The sequence below is a fragment of the Tarenaya hassleriana genome, unplaced genomic scaffold (assembly GCF_000463585.1).
Source record: "Tarenaya hassleriana unplaced genomic scaffold, ASM46358v1 Cleome15, whole genome shotgun sequence".
NCBI lineage: Eukaryota > Viridiplantae > Streptophyta > Magnoliopsida > Brassicales > Cleomaceae > Tarenaya > Tarenaya hassleriana.
Genome location: NW_010964923.1, coordinates 1,872,627 through 1,892,391, shown reverse-complemented (window position 1 = coordinate 1,892,391; position 19,765 = coordinate 1,872,627). Strand labels below are relative to the sequence as shown.

At 37.5% G+C, this 19,765-nt stretch overlaps 7 protein-coding genes and 1 long non-coding RNA gene across 12 annotated transcripts in view; 3 read left to right on the top strand and 5 right to left on the bottom strand.

Moving 5' to 3' along the window:
- Positions 1 to 148: 148 nt before the first annotated feature.
- Positions 149 to 1,157, top strand: LOC104808875 (protein PROTON GRADIENT REGULATION 5, chloroplastic). Its single transcript, XM_010534708.2, has 2 exons — positions 149 to 605; positions 880 to 1,157. The coding sequence occupies exons 1-2, from the start codon at positions 309 to 311 to the stop codon at positions 982 to 984; spliced, it is 402 nt and encodes a 133-aa protein (XP_010533010.1). The 5' UTR covers positions 149 to 308; the 3' UTR covers positions 985 to 1,157.
- A 22-nt stretch (positions 1,158 to 1,179) lies between these two features.
- LOC104808876 (eukaryotic translation initiation factor) lies at positions 1,180 to 3,618 on the bottom strand. The gene is made up of 5 exons (XM_010534710.2): positions 3,332 to 3,618; positions 2,661 to 2,835; positions 2,429 to 2,554; positions 1,559 to 1,624; positions 1,180 to 1,461 (listed from the first exon to the last, which is right to left on the bottom strand). The coding sequence occupies exons 1-5, from the start codon at positions 3,529 to 3,531 to the stop codon at positions 1,414 to 1,416; spliced, it is 615 nt and encodes a 204-aa protein (XP_010533012.1). The 5' UTR covers positions 3,532 to 3,618; the 3' UTR covers positions 1,180 to 1,413.
- Positions 3,619 to 4,510: 892 nt separating this feature from the next.
- Positions 4,511 to 7,464, bottom strand: LOC104808871 (oxidation resistance protein 1). Of its 2 annotated transcripts, XM_010534704.1 has the most exons (8): positions 7,221 to 7,464; positions 5,936 to 6,351; positions 5,772 to 5,844; positions 5,595 to 5,675; positions 5,394 to 5,457; positions 5,086 to 5,173; positions 4,886 to 4,970; positions 4,511 to 4,771 (listed from the first exon to the last, which is right to left on the bottom strand). In XM_010534704.1, the coding sequence occupies exons 1-8, from the start codon at positions 7,323 to 7,325 to the stop codon at positions 4,721 to 4,723; spliced, it is 963 nt and encodes a 320-aa protein (XP_010533006.1). In that variant the 5' UTR covers positions 7,326 to 7,464; the 3' UTR covers positions 4,511 to 4,720. The 2 variants fall into 2 exon arrangements, with proteins under 2 accessions (XP_010533006.1, XP_010533005.1); XM_010534703.1 differs by lacking the exon at positions 4,511 to 4,771 and having other exon boundaries at positions 4,778 to 4,970.
- A 3,157-nt stretch (positions 7,465 to 10,621) lies between these two features.
- LOC104808869 lies at positions 10,622 to 11,587 on the bottom strand. The gene is made up of 2 exons (XR_771013.1): positions 11,496 to 11,587; positions 10,622 to 11,224 (listed from the first exon to the last, which is right to left on the bottom strand). It is a non-coding gene; the product is annotated as an uncharacterized LOC104808869 (long non-coding RNA).
- On the top strand, positions 11,224 to 13,156 carry LOC104808870 (protein IQ-DOMAIN 32). Of its 2 annotated transcripts, none has more exons than XM_019202037.1 (6): positions 11,224 to 11,370; positions 11,445 to 11,876; positions 11,957 to 12,163; positions 12,256 to 12,369; positions 12,462 to 12,836; positions 12,913 to 13,156. In XM_019202037.1, exons 1-6 carry the CDS (start codon positions 11,299 to 11,301, stop codon positions 13,018 to 13,020), a joined length of 1,308 nt encoding a protein of 435 aa, XP_019057582.1. In that variant the 5' UTR covers positions 11,224 to 11,298; the 3' UTR covers positions 13,021 to 13,156. The 2 variants fall into 2 exon arrangements, with proteins under 2 accessions (XP_019057582.1, XP_010533004.2); XM_010534702.2 differs by having other exon boundaries at positions 12,907 to 13,156.
- A 62-nt stretch (positions 13,157 to 13,218) lies between these two features.
- LOC104808868 (eukaryotic translation initiation factor 1A) lies at positions 13,219 to 14,660 on the bottom strand. The gene is made up of 2 exons (XM_010534701.2): positions 14,530 to 14,660; positions 13,219 to 13,812 (listed from the first exon to the last, which is right to left on the bottom strand). Exon 2 carries the CDS (start codon positions 13,805 to 13,807, stop codon positions 13,370 to 13,372), a length of 438 nt encoding a protein of 145 aa, XP_010533003.1. The 5' UTR covers positions 13,808 to 13,812; positions 14,530 to 14,660; the 3' UTR covers positions 13,219 to 13,369.
- A 125-nt stretch (positions 14,661 to 14,785) lies between these two features.
- LOC104808866 (ribonuclease Z, chloroplastic) lies at positions 14,786 to 17,480 on the top strand. Of its 3 annotated transcripts, none has more exons than XR_771012.1 (9): positions 14,786 to 15,191; positions 15,512 to 15,674; positions 15,766 to 15,836; positions 15,967 to 16,062; positions 16,156 to 16,269; positions 16,349 to 16,417; positions 16,508 to 16,582; positions 16,758 to 16,960; positions 17,352 to 17,480. XR_771012.1 is itself a non-coding variant. In XM_010534698.1 (8 exons), exons 1-8 carry the CDS (start codon positions 14,811 to 14,813, stop codon positions 16,845 to 16,847), a joined length of 1,059 nt encoding a protein of 352 aa, XP_010533000.1. In that variant the 5' UTR covers positions 14,786 to 14,810; the 3' UTR covers positions 16,848 to 17,072. The 3 variants fall into 3 exon arrangements, 1 of the variants encoding a protein (XP_010533000.1); XR_771011.1 differs by having other exon boundaries at positions 16,758 to 16,964; XM_010534698.1 differs by lacking the exon at positions 17,352 to 17,480 and having other exon boundaries at positions 16,758 to 17,072.
- Positions 17,111 to 19,765, bottom strand: part of LOC104808867 (3-oxoacyl-[acyl-carrier-protein] synthase, mitochondrial) — a 4,320-nt gene continuing 1,665 nt past the window's right edge. The window contains exons 5-14 of the mRNA XM_010534700.1: positions 19,631 to 19,717; positions 19,080 to 19,231; positions 18,812 to 18,892; positions 18,703 to 18,736; positions 18,523 to 18,589; positions 18,355 to 18,431; positions 18,171 to 18,231; positions 17,988 to 18,070; positions 17,747 to 17,818; positions 17,111 to 17,665 (exon numbers count right to left, since the gene is read on the bottom strand). Of these exons, the coding sequence (XP_010533002.1) occupies positions 17,504 to 17,665; positions 17,747 to 17,818; positions 17,988 to 18,070; positions 18,171 to 18,231; positions 18,355 to 18,431; positions 18,523 to 18,589; positions 18,703 to 18,736; positions 18,812 to 18,892; positions 19,080 to 19,231; positions 19,631 to 19,717 (876 nt within the window). The 3' untranslated portion in view covers positions 17,111 to 17,503. The remainder of the gene's footprint in view (positions 17,666 to 17,746; positions 17,819 to 17,987; positions 18,071 to 18,170; positions 18,232 to 18,354; positions 18,432 to 18,522; positions 18,590 to 18,702; positions 18,737 to 18,811; positions 18,893 to 19,079; positions 19,232 to 19,630; positions 19,718 to 19,765) is intronic.

The following is a 19,765-nucleotide window of genomic DNA, read 5'->3' as shown; positions in this document are numbered from 1 at the left end:
AGAGACCGTACCACTGTAATCGAAGCAGAGGATAATATCCCAACCAATGGGAATTGAAAGAACTCACGCATTACAAAAAAAAAAAAAAAAAAAAAACAAGGCCAGAATCTAATTTGTGGCTTTCCTTCGTCCATCAAAGCCAAAAATCTTCCTTCCACATCTACCACGGGACAAAACCCACCACAAAAACACAGAGATAAACTCACAAACTCGGTCTTTTCTGACCAAAAGAAAGATCAAAGATCATCCAATCTCGTACCTGAATTGTGTTTCTGAAGCAAGAGAGAAAAAAAGGAAGTTCCTTTCCAATGGCCGCTTCGGTTTCTGCAAGTGGGTATAAAGGAGGCTTGCTCGGGACTTCCTTCCATGGAAGTTGGGGAAGCTCCATGGCCGCCGGTGAGGATTACCATTACTTGGCGGGAAAGGCAGCAGTGGGGCCGAGCCACGTTAGGGTTTCACGCAAGGCCATCAGGGTTCAACCCGTGATGAAGAACGTCAACGAGGGCAAGGGCGTGTTCGCGCCTCTCGTTGTTGTGACGAGGAACATCGTCGGGAAGAAGAGGTTCAACCAGCTCAGGGGAAAGGCCATTGCCTTGCACTCTCAGGTAAACATAACACAAACACAACTCTGTTCAGTGTCTCTGTCTCTCTCAGACATAAGTTCCAAAGGTTTGGGGGGAACAAAGCTAGTGATAGGTCTGGTTCCCAAAGGATCAAGATTCGATGGCAATTATTACCTGTAAGCTTATATACTATAGAGGTCGTTGTCAGGACAAGTCATGGCTTCCAAAATGCAGGCCTGCTTCTGAAACAATGAAAGAACACTGTTAGTTAGCTTGTGTTGAGATAAAGCTGTGTTCTTGCTTCCATCTTACTCAGGTCATTACCGAGTTCTGCAAATCGATAGGAGCGGACGCGAAACAGAGACAAGGGCTGATTCGGCTGGCGAAGAAGAATGGCGAGAGGCTGGGGTTTCTGGCCTGAGAGCAATGACCACTTCTGTAGACAGAATCTGTTACAAATTCAGGATAGTGAGGTTCTGATGCTTGAACACTTTCATCTGGATGTGTCCGTGAACCACCATAGAAATACCCCTGCCATTACATTATGTTCTTGTCCGAATCTGCATTTCTAGCTCTGTATTATTTCATTCAGGATACTGAAATAATGAAAACAAAAAACGAAAAACGCTGCCTTTTATAACGATTCATCACTGGAAAGGTTCTCATCAAAAGGGACCAATACTGTAGAGTTATACAACAAAAACAACTTCCGGATAAAAAAAAACGTCTTCAGGTATTTGGTTCTTGAACAGACAAGGCATGAAAAAGGTTGTATGTATGTCTTCCTCGAGTGTATATAGCCTCAGATCTTGCACGGATGAAGTACAGTGTGCAACCAACCACCGAGCTTTCAAACAGTGTACCGACCTCTTACCGATCTATCCTTTCTAGAATCATCCTGAATTCGGACCAAGAATGAGACGAAAGACAGATAAGCCACACGGAAAGGGCAAGATCAACAAAGAAGAACGTTTCAGATCAAATGAAAAATTTACATGGTAGCTGTAAGTAATCTTGTCAGTGACATTGAGTATCTCCTTCCACTTCTTCCCAATGCTCATCTGTGTATGACATATGACAATTTGCATCAGCAAGAAAAAAATGAAAGGAAAATAATCAGCATCCTTCTCTGGAGATGGCCTCGACTTAGTATAGCTATCCATTAAAATGCCATCTCATAATGTAAGCTAAATCTCTAATTTCTAGCCTCATGCTCAACCTAGCGGATCATATCCTCAAGTTTCATATTCCAGTAAAGATTGCATCTTTTTGTTGCCTCAAGTACTAGCAATCAAAATCGGTATAGCCCTCATGGCCCAAATACAGCTAAGAACTCTAATACATAAGATACATCATTGAGTCAAAACCAGTTCAGTATGATGACATACAAGTTCTAAATACAAGCCAACAGCAAAGTTAACTGCCTTATTGTGAATTTCTTAAACATACTCCGAGACTTATCGTGATTGCGTGTGCAATTTTATTATTGTATTGTAGATCCACGGACAGCAGGATATACCTCATTGTAGTCAACAAACATCTTATTTGCCCGGAGATATGATTCAATCATGGAAACCTATATCCATAAAATTTAGTCAGGCCAACTTTCTTGTAACATACAACATGAGAATCACAGTGTGGAACACTCACCGTCTCATCACTTCTTCCGGTCAACAGGAATAACTAAATCAACAAACTTACGCTATGAGCATACATACAAAGGCACGTGAGAACAAAACAAATTTTAGTAAATAACTGGTTTACTGCTGGACATACCAAAAGCAAGATACTCATAATCAAAACTGAATCAAAGGATATTATGACAAATACCTAGGCTGAGAAAGAAAACACAAAATCTTAATTACCTGAGCAGCTTCATTAGTTGCTGTCTTTGTCCACAAGGATAATTTGTCTTGCCTTTGACGAACACTAGCAACCACACCGCAAATCTCATCCGACTCATCGAGTTGCTCTCCAATCAAAGCCATCAACTGCCAATCACGAGAGAAAGTAAGTATTCATCGGATGCCAAGAACAGTGGCAGAAAGTGCAAGTTCAAAAGCATCGAGAAAGGAGAAGGGTTGGAAAAAGGGATACAGTTTCGAGCCACATATCGTCTAGGGTTGACTTCCTAGTGGTGGAAACAGTCCATGTCCACTTTCCTCCGTTTGCACACTCGGGATCTTCCCATTTTGGTTCGATACCGGCCTTAAACAAGTGAAAGTCAGCGTTTGCTATCAATCTGCCCGGCTTGAATATGCTATCGTGCAAACTGCGGGAAAATCATCCGAAAGGAATTAGCTCATAGTCATAGCTAAATATCGTATATTTGGATTGTAGAGCTGAATCCCAAATAACAAATGTCACTGACATAGATCAGTGAGATCAAACTACAAGAATTTTCAGAAAATCTCGAAACTTTAACAACACCAAAAACCATCAAATACCCAAAAACATACGAATTGAAAGGAATTAGCAAACAATGATTGAAAAGATTTGTACTTTTGGATGTTTTACGTCAGATCCTAATGCTAAATCATGGACAACAATGCCAACCGAAAGAGGGTTTAGTCTTATAATCAACCGAACTGGAAAGATTCAGCGATTCTCACAGCTATAACATCATTCAAAGCGGGAGGTCCGTACAAATCAGTCAAGAACATCAGACAGAGATTCCAATCAGACAAGATCAATCAAGCGGACGAAACCCGATTCGCGGACAGAGATTCCGATCAACGAACAGGGACAACAAACAGCGACAAAGTTACCTCCAGAACTCTTCGACGGTGTCGAAGGTATAAACCTTGCGAAGGGTAGATCCCCAAGCCGCTCCCTGCTTGGGCTTGGATTGGTTGTCGTACCAGAAACTCCACTTCCTCTCGAGCTTGTGCGGCTGCTTCTCCGCCGCAACCTCGACCTCCGGAACCGGCGCCGCCTCCGGCGTATCGATCGCATCCTCCGTAGCCATTGTAGTGTGTGTTCTTCGATGTATTGTCGCTGTTTCGATGAGGAAAGAGACCAAACTGAGATCTCTGGTTCTTTGGGACAAAAGGGTCGAGGGTTTATAAGGGTTCCACAGTATTTATTTCTTTTTCTTATATTAATTTGGTCGACGATAAATATAAATAAACAGATAAATTCTATAAAATAGTAATACAAATTTTGCATTTATCACACTATTTAAAATATTTTTAATCTATTTATCAATTTTAAACTTTCTGAAAATTAGTGTTTTGTCAATACAAACGATGATTGTGATGAAAAAAGCTAATTAAATAATTTCCATGCATAATATCAATGGAATTTCGACAAAAAATATTACAAGAGATTCTTAAATATTTAAAGTAACATATAAGAAATGTGACGGAAAAGATTATAACTTTGGTTATTTTAGGGCAGAAAACAATTCAGTTTCATGCCTTTCATGATGCATCAGAATACATCAATTTCATCAATAATTTTTTAACGATTTGGTTAGTTCGAAGTGGATATTTAGAATTTCAATTTTATTTCCATTCATCTATCTATATATATATATATATATATATATAGCATATCGATCTCCAATTCATTTAAAATTTATTCAATTCGTTTAGAGTTTTGGTTTCGTTTCAAATTTTTTTATTATATTCGGTTGAAAGTAGATTTTTATGCTCATTTTTTTTATCAGCTTTATAATCAGTTTTGAAATATAATTCGATTCATAACCTATTCATATTAATTTTTCCATAACGTATAATTGTTTTCCATTTCAACCCAACTTTTTTTTGGTAAAAACATGAGATAAAAGGATAACAAGCAAAAAAATTGATTTGAATATATACACACACGCACACACATTTATATAAAATACATATTGGAAAATACATTCATAATAACCAGTTATTGCCAAAATCTAGTTTGAGTATATGGAAAAAGACTGTAGCTTTACAACAAAAAAAAGGATGAAAGCTGTAACTAAACTTATTATTATTATTTTTTTAAAAATATTTCCACCGTTAGTAAAAAATACAGGTTAGCATTCTCAAAAACACACAATATCAAAATGAAATGCCTTTTTTCCTCCACAGTTTCAAGAGATCAAATTAATTTTTTTTAAAACAGTAACAAATCAGCCATCATATTAAAAAAAAAAAGATATTTCTTCAAAGGGTCTTTTAAGATCTTGAAGATAGGTGGTACCTTGACGCATGAGCAAATCCCCAGAGCTGCATATTTCATATTCCGACAACATGAACAAAACCGGATAACAAACAACACTTGCTGTTCCAAGACAGAGGTTCTGTAACAAGGACACGAGATCGAAAGCTCGGGAATCTCACCTCGACGTTCTTTAGTTCAAACTCTCCGCTGCTGGCTAAGCATTCGTTCCCGAACGTCTCACATGATCCACTCGTACCCTTCAACCTTTTATAAATTTTTCGAGCAGAAAAGCTAAGTTTCAGTATTTTTACATTACAAAATGTGATAAAGGTGGAAACTTTAGAAATGGAATACAAAAAGTAATGTTAATGTTACTTACAGATCTTCATCTAACCACAATGCAAAGTTTCCACCGCCGCCAAACGCTAAAAACTCGTTCAAGCACATCCAGTAATACCGGTTTGCTCCTGCGGAAAAAAATTTCATAAGCACGTACTTGAAGCTCGATCTATCATGTCTCAAACATTGGTTCATCACAAGATATTTGGCCCTTCAATCATCAAATTTATATAACTATGTTTCTCTACTTTCCCCTAAACATGTGACTCTCGAGCTGATCATTTGAGTGGATGGAATTGAATACCACGGTTTGAGATAGAGGAAAGAAAAGAGTCTCCAAATTCTTACCAGTTGGCCTAAATACGCACGGGTTACCGTAAATGGTCGTGAACAAAAATGTCTGGTTTGTCCCCTATCACCAAAGCAACATGTTATAAATAAGATGATATGTTTCATGGAACAAAAAAATAAGGTATTGCATAAGGAAATAATCTCTTCTCTGCTAACAGAGAGACTAAAATAATAACTAATATCCAAGCTTTAATCCACCTGATATTTCCTCTTAGGTGTAGGCCTCAAAGGGCCTTCCAATAAACCGCCAAAAACTGCACCCGTCTTGTCTCCAGCAACCTGCACCATATTCAATAACCACAACTCGGTTTCTGCCGTGGCCTTTTTCAGAATTATCTGGTAACAAAGCTTATAAGATAATAGTAGTCAACAAACCAGCAGACAAGGGCCAGGAAGCTCTGCACTTCTGCGTAAAAGCGTGCGGAGTGATATGCCATGTTTCAACGTACTGCCCTTCATCCGAGGAAGCCAATACCGAAATGAGAAGTGCGAGAAGGCAAAGCTACCATCATCATCAATACTAGTTTCAGTAAACTTACCTGTATAACAAGACCCATTTGCATCCTTTGACGATGTTCGGAAGACTTGCCTCCAAAAATTCATACAAGTCGGCAGAAATAAAAGCAGTCTCATCTGTAAGATCAGGCATCTCTTTCACAGGAGTACAATGGCTGACAAAATCCCGAAAAGAACCAGTACCATTGTTGCTTCTCGCAGAAGCACCTAACTCAATATCCCCATTGTCAACTGTTTTCCTGTCTTCACCATTCGAGGTTTGGACTTGATATGTCTTTTGCTGATCACCATTACCAAGCCCACCATTCTTTCCGAAATCATAGCTGTTATGTTTAATGGGGAGTGGTGGACACAATTCAGAACTCTCATTTCTAGATCGAAGACTAGAAAAAGAGAAATATGAAGGCAATGCTTTTTCCGCACTAGAATTCAGCCTGGCCTACACATTCAAAAGCTCCATGACATAAAACGGCGGAGAGTAGAATATCCAATAGAATAAACGAAAGATATATCATACGTCCATGTACTTCACACACAAACACAAAACTTCACTCTTTTTACCAAATCGGCGATACAGCCTCATGTATATCACAAACGGATTCTTCCTAAACATTTCCGCATTATCCAAACTCATTTCTCAACGCATTTTCTCATGTGGATCAATCTATGCAAAACAACAAGTTTTACACATTTTGGTGAACTAAGCATAAACATGTTTTAGCTTGTCAATCTTTCCTATGGAAAGGGAATTCGATTCTAACGGGTAATGGCAGAAACCAGACTCTATATACCATAATCTTCAGACATATACAACCACGAAGATGCATGAATCTCTGACAACTAATATCGGCGAAAACTGATCATTCTAGCTGTCCGTAGACGGACAATTTGGAACTCACATGAACAGTTTCGAGTAAGAACCGAGAGAAACAACAAACGATAAAACAACATGAACATGGTACCAAAGAAGCTGTAATAACACAAAAGCAAAGCTCTCAACGAACAACAAGACACATGCTTAGAAAAAACGACATAGAAAATGCAATGTTACAAGTTTCCGATGATCAGAAACGCAGCTAAACAAAAAGCAAAAATCGATGAAAAGTTCAAAAGAAACAGTAAATTTCGAATCCAACTACGAAAGAGATCGAAACCCACAAGATAGAAAGGGCAAAAAAAAAAACAACGCGTGGAGCAAAAAAAACATGATTTTGCAAGAGAATTGGAACCGTTCATGCGGGAAACAAAACCTAAAAGCAAAATCAAGCTCAAAATTTTACCAATTCTGAAACAAAACTAAGAAACTACCTTGGGAGAATTGGAGACACCGAAGCGGGGAGAGGAAGATTGCTTCGGGGAATCACCGAAAAGATTCGACAGCTTCGCCGATACTTTGTCTTTCAGAGCATACATTGCAAATCAGAAGAACAAATTGCTCGGTAAAATTCCGAAGAATTAGATTGGATTGAAGTAAGATTATGTATGGAATCAGAGGCGAATCACGTCAAGAAGAGAGATCGACGAATTTGTCGGTGAAGGAAGAGAAAAAACCTAAAACAATATTCAGACAAATGTCAGGATTTATTATATATATATATATAATATTTTTTTTAGTAAAAATGATCGAATAATTTGCGAAAAAATGCCAACATTTTTTTGAAAACAATGTACCGATTAAAATAATATACTATATTGGATATAAATATTTCGTATTTCGTAGGTAGTTTCTTAATATAATAATTTTATTCTTAAAATTATATCATTAAAATAAATGATATACTATATTAGATATAAATATTTCATATTTTGTTGGTAGTTTCTTAATATAATAATTTTATTCTTAAAATTATATCATTAAAATAAATAATATACTATATTGAATATAAATATTTCATATTTCGTGGGTAGTTTCTTAATATAATAACTTTATTCTTAAAATTATATCATTTAAATAATATACTATATTGCATATAAATATTTCATATTTAATACGTAGTTTCTTAATATAATAACTTTATTCTTAAAATTTTGATATAATAAAAATTAGAATAAATAAAAAAAACCTTGTATTTTGTCTCAATTTAAATCTTGTATATATTTTTTATCCTAAAAATCTGTATAATTAGATTCTCTTCAAAAAATTCTTATACTTTGCATATTATGTCAATTTAAAATCTTATATTCATTTTTTATTCTAAAACATCCTATACAATTAAATTATCTCCAAACTCGTACTTTACAAATATGAACCAAAATAACACCGTCATAAAAATCGACAAATGGTCATACATAATATATCGCAAAAACTAATTATAAATATAATAAAAATGATTGTCATCGACACATTGGATAATTATTTCAATCTATTTAATCCAACTCTATTTATATTAAATTAATTAAACCAGAAATTTAATACTAAAATATCTACTCTTATAGATGAAAATTGATCCATGACAACCTTATGCATGGTCTTATATCTCAAATTGAATGAGACAGTAAGAATGTGTTATCATAGTGAGATAACTAATAAAGAGTCAATTAAATCTAAAGTATGTCATATCAATGTGAATGTATCACGTAGGATTTATGTAACTATATTATATTTTAATACCTGTAAGATTATTTTTTTACATATGATTTATTTATGTCCATTTGTCAAAAAAAAATTTGACGATGTTATTTTAACCTTAATATGCAAAGTGTTTTTAGAGAAAATCTAATTGTACACATTTTTTAGGACAAAAAATAAATACCTGATTTAAATGGTCATAATATGTAAAGTATATGAATTTTTTGGAGATAATATTTTTGCAGAATAAGTATATGATTTAGATGACAATAATATGCAACGGTCGATGATGATAGTTTTTATTAGGAAAAAACTCTTAAAAATTTTCAAATTTGCAATTTGGTGGAAAAATAATTTCTATACTTTTTAGTATATAATCATTCCTAAATTTGAAATAAGTGATTTAATAATTTCTAAAGTTATTTAAAAGTTTCATATTGATCCTTAACGTAAGTTGACCAAAATAATATTGTTATAGAATCCTACATAGTACGTGAGATGTCAAGACACGTCAGAATTTTATACTATATATGCATAACCGAATTTAATAAACTCGGTTTAACAAAATCCGTTCGAACCGGATTTAATAAACTCGTACACAATCGCATGTGTTCACACATATATATCATATCATGTATCGTCATCACATCCCCTCTCTCTCGAACCAATTTTATTAAATCAGTTTTATTATTATTTCGAACCGATTTTATTGTACCGAATTTATTATTATTTCGAACCGATTTTATTAAACCGATTTTATTAAATCTGGTTCTACATACATAGTATACAATTATGACATATCTTGACATTTCAACGCCATATATAAATTTGTAACAATATTATTTTGGTAAACTTATGTTAAGGATCAATATGACACTTTTAAAAAACTTTAAGAATTATTAAATCATTTTTTTCAAGTTTAGAAATAATTAGACACACTAAAAAGTATATAAATTATTTTTCCACCAAACTACAAGTTTGGGTATTTTTATGAGTTTTTTCCTTTTTATTATACGTAGGATTAGTTTTTGCGATATATTATGTATAACTATTTGTCGATTTTTTCACTTTTATTTTTTCCTTTTTATTATACGGTGTTATTTTGTCTATATATATGCAAAGTACAAGAATTTTTCGGAGATAATCTAATTTTACAGGGTTTTTTAGGACAAAAATGAGTATAGGAATTAAATTGTTATATAAAGTATAGAAATTTTTTAGAGATAATCTAATTGTACAAAGTTTTTTTGGATAAAAAATAAGTATATAGTTTAAATTGAGACAAAATAAAAGTGATTATTTATCTAAATTTTAAACATGTCAAGTTTACATTTATTATTAAAATAATAATTTTATTCTTAAAATTTTGATATAGCAAAAAGTAATAAAATCTAAAAATTTGAAAATAAAACTAAATTTAAATTTCCGATTTGATATATTTTGATATTATAATCCTAAATTTAGATTTACAATATTGGCATCATAATGTATATGAACGAATGAACATATACAATATCACACACGTCATGATATGTTTGTTTTATAATCTGTACTTCATTGTTTCACCGTTTTTAACTGATAAGGAGCGGCAATCCATTCTGGTGGGCCGTGGACTCGGAGAAATAAAGGAAGGATACTGGTTTTGGGTTAGGCCTAGGTGCGGGTATTCATACGGGTTTGTTCAGATTTGGTCGTCCAATTATCCATGTTAAGGTGTCAATTTAGATCCGAAGTCCGGTCTAAACCACCTAGAAATATCGGCCTTTGGAGCTAAATTTTCGATTAGAAAAAAATCAGATTCTCGAACTGGGCAGTTCTCAAATCGATGGCGAAAGGGTGAGGAGGCGATTTCGGTTCATTCTCGCCTCGCCTCACCGTTCGTTGCTGTAGCAAAGCACGTTACTTTGCGGCTCACTCTCTCTCTCTCATCGAACTGAGTTCAAAACTCGAATGTTAAACTCAAAAGCTTGCCTTGATTGTCAGAAAAAACCCCCACCAAAATGAAGAAATCAAAGCACCCTTTCATCATCATCATCATCATCATCATCAGATTGTTCAAGTTGTATGCCTTTTTCATATCCATCTTTTCCATATATATATATATATACATATATGTGGTATTTGCAAATGCCAGATGAAATGTGAATACCACCATTGCCATGAATCAACATTCAACAAATGTTGTGTGCACTGATAATAATTGGACTGAGACAACCAGGAAAAGTGAAAAAAAAATGAAGAAGCAGAAGCAGTGGAAAGCAAAAGAAATAAAGAAAGAAAGAAAGGCTAAAGAGGAGAAAGCTTGGCTTTGCTGCAGTGACAAGCAAACAATCAACACTTTGGAAAGAGAGGAGAAGAAAGAACCAATCCACTTTTGTCCATGTGCGCTTTACTACTCTTGATCAAAAAGCATCCAATTCTCTCCTAAAATAAGCTAACACCAGTTTTCCTCCTTCCAATCTGCTTTTTCCCTTCTGAATCACAATCATAACTCTGTTACACTACTCCCTCTCCCTCTCTCTTCACTTTTTTTTTTATAAAAAAAAACAAAGTTCTCTCTTGCTACTCTTTTGCATGTACTCTTCTCTCTAGAGAGGTCAGTGACCATGTGGTGCTGATTCTTAAAATAATGCACACTAGTGTCCACCACCTCTTATATAATCAATCAATCTCCTTGCATGTCTTCTCCATTATGCGAATTTTCCAAAGTATTTCCACAATCCAGCATCTGGGTTTGGCTCCCCTGATGGTATAAGGAACACCCAATTCCACAAAATTTCCTCTTTCATAAGAAACAAAAGAATAAGCCAAACCTAGATGGGTGTCACAGGAGGCCTAGTGAGGAGCATTTTTTCAAGAAGCAGATCATTCGGAGTTCATGAACACAATGTATGTTCGTCTCTGTCAATTTTCTGTTTTTTTTAAGCACAGAAAATGATGAACTTCGATTCCGAATGTGTCAGGGAAGAAGCAATGTAGGAGAGAAGAAGAGATGGAGCTCAGTTAGATCGTACCTGTGCGGAGATGAATTCAATTCTGTTCTTGCCGTGGATGAATCCAAGCGTTTCGATACCGTTTCGACAATGTCTCCACCATTGGATTCAGTTCTTGCTCTCGAGGATTCAGCTTCAGTTAAAACTTTGAATTCGGTTCCCGCCGATGAGGACTCTGCTTCAGTTAAGAGCTCAGAAGAAACAGTTACACAACCTCTACAGGAAGATGTGTCTTTCGGATGTAATGTTGTTCCTGTGAAGAAACATATCGCCGAGAGAGAAGATAACCAAAGTGAAGCAACAGAGACTCACATACCAAAGAAGCATCAGACTCCAATCTCCAAGTTGTTCCGTGAAGAAGATGCCGCAATCATAATTCAGACAGCGTTCAGACATTACCTGGTTAGTGGCCTGTGATCTTGTGCCATACAATTGTTGTTTTGTCCCGTTATGTCCACTTCTTTTATACAGGCTGTGTTCAGGCTACACGTCGAGACAGAGACGTTTTTTCGACGTTGACTAAGGAGGAGAGATTCGCAAGTGCTGATTCTCCAAGCAAAGAATCAATGGGGACATCACTGGAAGTTCAAACAGATCAATCCGTGAAAGCATTCTCTTTCGCTCAGGTGAGAGTATCTGCAAATCAGAGAACAAGGCAGAAAACCAAAACACAGGTTTTGAAGATAAAGGTAAAAAAAAACAGCAATTTCAAGCTTTTCACATATATGGTGCATGGAAAGGGAATTTACAATAAGTAAAAAGATAACGCACCATGTGACAGGAAGACTGGGATGATAGTACCATGAGCAGCAAGATGTCGAAAATGAGGATTCAGAATAGAATCGAAGCAATGACACGAAGGGAGAGAGCACTGGCTTATGCATTTTCACAACAGGTAACACAAACTTAAGAACTTCATCTTTGAAAGAGTTCTACAAGATCCAAAAGAAAGCATTTTTAACGGTGATAAAAAAAATTCCTGTAAAGCTAAGAATTTGCTCAAAGAAAAAGCAAATAGAACGCAACGAGGTTGATCCCAACATTGGTTGGAGCTGGCTAGAACGCTGGATGGCGACCCGTGTGCCAGAGAGCATTTCAGTTGAGCAAGGCCTAACACACAATCAGACAGAAGCGATAACCAGAAATCAAATACTTGTAATGAAGAAGAGACCTTTTGGAGTGGCTGGTGAACTGGAGAGCTGTGCATCCAATGATGTGCCTCTTCAACTGGAAAGCATATCCGAGGCACTAGGAGAAGATAATGAAGACTTGAGGCTGGGAAAGAATAGTCTTAAGGCAACAAGAAACATATCGAAGCGTAAATCTGGGCCAAGTTACCAAATCCACAGAGAATATGTCAAGGTAACAACACCTTGAAATGCTTGAAAGTTGTCATCTTTCACAAGTCATTAAAAGTTGTTTTCTTTTGCAGTCGCAGCTTCAGGCAACAAAGAAGGATCTGCAAAGAGAGACACAGAGAGCCAAGAAATCCAAGAGCACACCATCGGCTGCAAAAGGGAAATCAATGCAAATAAACTTCAACTAAACAGCCGCAGATGAGATTCACCATTACCTGTAGATCTTTCCCATCAAATAACCTCTGTTTCTTGTAGTTTGTGACCTCAAACCTGCAAATAATTTTGTGTAAATCATTTGGAAATCAGATTTGCTATGAAGTTGCACCTGTGACCATGAAGCCAATGGAATTGAAGGAACAAGAACACCTGAAAATAAGTACTAGGGATATGAAAACTGGAAAATAACAATGAAATCCCAAAATACATAAACGGTGCAGTATGTTGACACTCAAATGTTATAACACGACACTGTGATCGCTCAAAAGATAAACTCTCAAATTGGAAAATACAAGCCGGGACAAGTCAATCGATCTTGGCTTAGATCCTATCGATATCTTCGTCCTCAAACTCGACGTAGTCATCAGCTGCGGCATCATCATCTTCATCGAGATCTCCAACGATTCCTTCATTGAGACGGGTATTGTCCGGAAGCTCACCATATGCCTTCAGGAGCCTAGCCTCATCAGACATGTACTTGAGGATGACATCAGCTTTGTCATCCTGGTAATCCCTCAGCCCAACAAGTATGATGTCACCAGCTGCAATCCACACCTTCTTGTGCATCTTACCACGGATATGGCAGAGACGTTTTACACCATCGATGCACATCGCTTCACATCGACCATTACCAAGCATGCGAAGAACTTGTGCATATTCCTGCCCATCTTCCTTGAACACCAGCTCACGCTTTTCATCGTCTGCTTCATTCTTTCCTCTCTTCCTGTTCTTTCCTCCCTTTCCCTTGTTCTTCGGCATGGTTTCTGTGTTTGTTCAAACGGTAACCAATTTTCAGTCCTCAATTGTGGCCTAAATTTGCAAACAAAACAACTAGAGCAGGTCTATATTGTAAGCGAAGAATGTCAAGTTTCATATGTACGTTATATCATTTAACGTCCAAATTTCCCTTCCGATATGACTCAAAAGAATATACCAGTGTTTGAATATACATATCAGATCCTCACATATATTTGTTTTTTTAAAAAAATTGTTAGCTTCCTTGGAACATCAGGCCTAGTTTTGAACGAAAAGGCAAGGTATTAAGATGGTACGGATCAATACCATACAATACAAGAGGTAACACCTAAGCAAGCAATTCCTCAAATAATAACAACAATGTTGGTGTACAAACGGAGGTACTCGCATTTAGGGATTCAGATCACGAGACCAAACCAAATTCTAAGAATCACGTTACCAAACTTCGTAAGAAAGCTCAAGACTTTCAGGCGAATCGCCTGCTATGTGATGAGTCAGAAAACAATATTCGCCTTAATCAATGAAAAAAGAACACAATCGACCATCGGAAATCAAATCTGAACAAAAAGCTTCTGATCAAACAACTCCGGATATTAAGATCAATCATCGATCAAGCCCCACCTCCCCCAACCCTAATTCCACGGCTGCAAACCCTAATCGTAAAACCGATGTATCGACAATCAAACGCATGAGATGGATAGAACCCAATAGAGAGCGAATCTTACCGTTAAGAAGCGATCAACTTCGTATTCTACAGATTAAGGAAAAATCACGACGAGCTTCGAAGCGATAGGATCCACAAATCTCTCCTCGACAAAATCGAACGAATGTTTATAGCAGAAGCGGCTGTCGATTTTTCTCTTAGCTCACAACAAAATAAATCTTTGATGGGTATCCGAAAATACCCTTTGGTTTTGAGATTAATTATCGAAATGCCACCCGTACGGACACAAGCCTTTCTTAAAACCCTTTATCCGATAAACCCAAAAAAAAAAACGGCAAAAAAATGCAACTTTCCGTTCCGATTACGCCCTCTCCGTTTTACCCTTTTGCCCCTCACCGTGTCGTACCGCCGGTGACTCACCAACTGGCCCATCAGGTGCAGACCCAGCGCGGCAATTCCGTGAATACGGCGAAAGTCTCGGGGTATTTCTCGTCGATAAGCCGAGCCATCGAGGAGGAGGAGGAGTATCGGAAGGCTCGAGCCGCGGTGAACCGTAAAGGCGTCGACTTGGAGGGTTACTTAGTAGAGGGCGTTTCCATTGGAGGCCAAGAGACCTGCGTCATCGTCCCCGAGCTCAAATGCGCCTTTGACATCGGGAGGTGTCCTTCACGCGCCATTCAGCAGAAGTTCCTGTTCATCACTCACGCCCATCTCGACCACATCGTGGGCTCTCTCTCTCTCTCTCTCTCTCTCTCTCTGAGCTCTATGATTGTTTGGTGGGATAAGGATCAGATATGGCTAAGTTGATGCAAATTGTTTGGTGGGCACTTGGATAACCGGCCAAAGTTTTCTCCGTTCTTGTTTTTCTGGATGGAAATTTTCCTGAAGTGTTGATTCTGTTCGTTTTCTGAACGAATCCGGGCTTTTAGCAGTACCAGATGAGATTTTTTTTTTCTGGTTACTGTGAAGTTGGGGTTGTCTACTTTGAATCTGACGTCACTTGTGTATTTGTTAGCTGATCTTGTCTGTGTCCACTTTCTTAGGGTGGACTGCCAATGTATGTAGCTAGTCGCGGTTTGTACAATCTTGAGCCTCCTAAAGTTTTCGTGCCGCCATCCATTTTAGAGGATGTGGAGAACCTCATAGAAATTCACAGGTCCATGGGTCAAGTAGAGCTCAACCTTGAACTGATTCCACTGGATATAGGTATGGATATTGGATATAGAGAAAGCTTTAATCTCCAGTTTCAAATGAATCAAAACTTTAACTCTTTAGATGCTGAGTCCGATGGCTACAGGTGACACTTACGAGTTGCGGAATGACATTGTTGTGAGACCATTTAGAACTAACCATGTAATACCGAGCCAGGTAATCATTTCCCGTGTTTCCAAGATTTTGTGAACTCTGCATATGAATGTCTGTCCTAAGATGTCGGTCTTTCAATCTTTTGTTATGTATCTAGCAATCTAGAATAACGGATGGCCTAATCATTGATCAGGGATACGTGGTTTACTCAATTAGGAAGAAGCTGAAAAAGCAGTATGCTCATCTCAAAGGCAAGCAAATAGAGAAGATAAAGAAATCTGGCGTTGAGGTTTGTTGTTTTAGTCAAATCATCATCAATTAGGTTTGGAACGAATTTATCATCGAGTCCGTTGGATTGTTCATAAAACTTCGAAATTTACAGATTACGGACACTATATTATCCCCTGAGATTGCATTCACCGGAGATACAACTGCAGAATATATGCTTGATCCTCGCAATGCTGATGCTTTGAGGGCGAAAATTCTTATAACCGAGGTACTTTCTGCCTATTGATTCACCATAACGAGGATTCATTCTGGCTTGAATTTTCTTCTATTAACATTTTACTTGACAGGCAACGTTCTTGGATGAAGGATTTAGCATTGAACATGCCCAGAAACACGGGCATACTCATTTATCTCAGGTGGTACCTTAGGTTATATTCTAAATTCTGCGGAGATATCAAACACTAGAACTCCATTCTAAGAAGTTTCTGTGTAAATAAACTTTGCAGCTTGTTGAGAATGCAAAGTGGATAAGGAGCAAAGCTATATTATTAACACATTTCTCTTCGCGGTACCATATAGAGGTGATTCTCAGATCCGAGTTCATGTTTTCACTCAAACCGAAAAGCTGAATTCTCGCATTTTCTTTGTCAAAGAATCATCATCCGTTCTTTCTGATCAATGAAAATATTACCCATCAGAGTTTGGCTCTTTATAGCATATTATCTGACAATCTGTTTCTGCTGCTTACAATGGCAGGAAATTCGTGAAGCTACGCTGAAGTTGCAGTCAAAGGTATCGGGGAAAGTCGTTGCTCTTACAGAGGGGTTCAGGTCGAGATATTCGTGAAAGCGAGAGATGGAGTCGGGACATGTAGTAACATCTTTATCTGTAACTTGGTACGAAGGTTGTTCCTCTTATAGAAGGGCTCAGGTCTGAGTATTCATGGATTGAGGGACAGAGTAGGTACTTTTTTTAGTTCTGTTTCTTCTTCTTCTTCTTCCTTTTTTTTTGTTTTTTTGCTTGGGTTAGAACGCTACATGAAAGCTTCAATATATATATTCGTTTAGAGAATCTAGCAAATACTGGAAACCCATCGGCAGAGAAACTCAGGAAGACAGGAACAGCATATAAAGTTTGTGTATACAGATTTGCAGCTTGTGGAACATGTCAAGCTGATTTGTCTGATCATAGTTCATGTTCTCACTCTTACAACAAAGCTAACATCTGACACTTTTTGCTGTCGGAGGATCATCATCTGTTCTTCCTGATCAACAAACATATTAGATTACCCAGCACCAGAGTTTGGCTCTTGCAGTGTATATATAATCATGTTTCTCTTCTCAATGGCAGGAAAATTTCGCAAAGCTACAATTTTGTTGCAATCCACGGTGTCGGTGTTTCGGTGTTGAGTGTAGTTTGATGGAACAGAAGAAATATTAGATCAAAATTTTCGCCATGAAAACAATTCAAGCCTGCAATGACCTCAGTGTGTTTGCAAACTTCTAGACAGAAGTGAAGAGTAGAGAAGCATTTGTCCCTCCAAAGCCGAAAGAGTTTGACATGGATGTCTTAATGGGCATCTCTCTTGAAGCGGTTAATGGCATGAAAGCCCCGTCGAACAAGGGATCAGGCTTCTTCACGTTCAGCGTCGGAGGAGCAACACCCTGCACGTTTTAAGCAACGTCGATTGATGAACCCTAAACCCGAGTATCGAAAAAAGGATATTGAAAGAAAGATTTGGTTACATAATGCAAGGCCAGGATGCTGAAAATGGCCTCAACAGCTCCAGCTGCTCCAAGAAGATGCCCGGTAGCTCCCTACAGTCAAGAGAAGAAAAAACTCGAGGGAATCAAGTAGACTAGAAAAAGGGTTTACCTAGAAACATCATTATATAGGACAGATATCGTAAAATCGTTTGCGTATCCCACAAATTTCAAGTTCTTCATTGACATTGTTTTGAGTAGAAAAGCTCTGGGGCTTTTTTACCTTTGTGGAAGAGAAGGCCAAGGTGCCTGAAGTAGCATGTTCAGAGAAAAGGGTTAAGATAGCTTTGGCTTCCACTGCATCTCCTGCAACATCAAGATTCAAAAGGTAGAAACAATACAACTGAACTGAATCATTGATTCAATCTCATGACCAGAACCAACTCAAACATGTCTGTCTTATTACCAAGTGGGGTGGATGTTGCATGTGCGTTTATGTAATCAACCTGGCTTGGTCGCAAACCAGACTGCAGAAGCGAAGAACAAACGACCGAATCATTAAAATTCTCCGACAGAATCGCAGAAGGTTTCCATAAACTATAGATTTGAACTCGGAGATGATCAATGAAAGATGATTATATGAAGTCTACCTGTTTTAAAGCCCGAGTCATAGCTAAAATGGCTCCCTTTCCATCTTCAGAAGGTTGAGTAATATGATGTGCATCACCTAAATATCAGTGATATTTCATTATCAGGGAACTCCGGTTTCTAGATAAGAAAACAGACTTCTGTATTTTAAAACATCTCTGAACTTGAACCTGACATTCCGTAGCCACAAAGCTCGGCATAAATTTTTGCACCACGTCTTTTTGCATGCTCAAACTCCTTTTATTTTAACCGGAAATCGCGAAAAAAGATTCAATATTAGAGTAAATACAACAAGAGATTAGAACTGAAGAGTTTACATAAGAAAGATGTCTTCATTCTTAAAAACTCACCTCTAATACTAAAATGCCCGAACCCTCCCCTATCCTGCAACCATAGCAAAGGAGGGAATTAAGATCACCATAGAGGTTTTCTGCCCGACCCATAAAGAACTTGACTCACACAAAACCATCTCGGTCACAATCAAAAGGCCGTGAAGCTTCTTGAGGGGAAGAATTGTACTTAGTTGTCAGAGCCCTTAACCTGGAAAACCAAAGAACAAGCTGTTCAATAAATCTCAGCTTCATTATATCCAAAATGCTTGCTTCAAGAATAACTTGTTGAAATTTGCAGCATGCTTGACACTAGAGCATGTAACACTTGTCTTATTGTCTAGTAGAGTAGGGTTTTTTCAATACGGACAGTGAATGTGCGAAAATGCATCAATTACCTGCAGAATCCTGCAATGGATAAAGCATCAATGCTGGACTCAGTCCCACCGGCCACCATGACATCTGCATCTCCAAACTGAATCATCCTTGCGGCATCGCCTATAGAATGTGCACCAGTAGCACAAGCTGTCACAGCAGCATGGTTTGGGCCCTGCATTCAAAAGCATAGCAAAACAATGCAAACGGTATTCTACGTAAAAATTTAAGCAATGATCTAGATATATTATGGAATTGAAAAGAAGGACATGATGGCTGAGTCGTATATGTACAATAATCCTAATGGTGAGCTAGAATCACTATGCCATGACTAAGGACTTGCCCCCATGTTTGGAGTTCTTTCTTTCTTTCCTAAACAAACCCAAAAGAAACTAAGTCAAGTTGCACGAGATAATCCCTATGCTAGGATCGGAAAGGCAACTACCACTTTGTTCTTTTATCACTTCAATATTTTTAATCCGTGATTGGATTTGAAAGCCAAGACTAATGCTATCGAGTACATTCAGATGTTCATAATCTGTTTCTATGAAAAGAAAGGAAAACTTGAACACACCTGGAAACCATACTTCATGCTCACATGACCTGATGCCATGTTCACCAATATTCTCGGAATGAAATACGGGCTAAGTCGTCTCAGCCTCTACATCACAATACCATTACATTTTGAAATCAGCAGGCATGCCAGCTT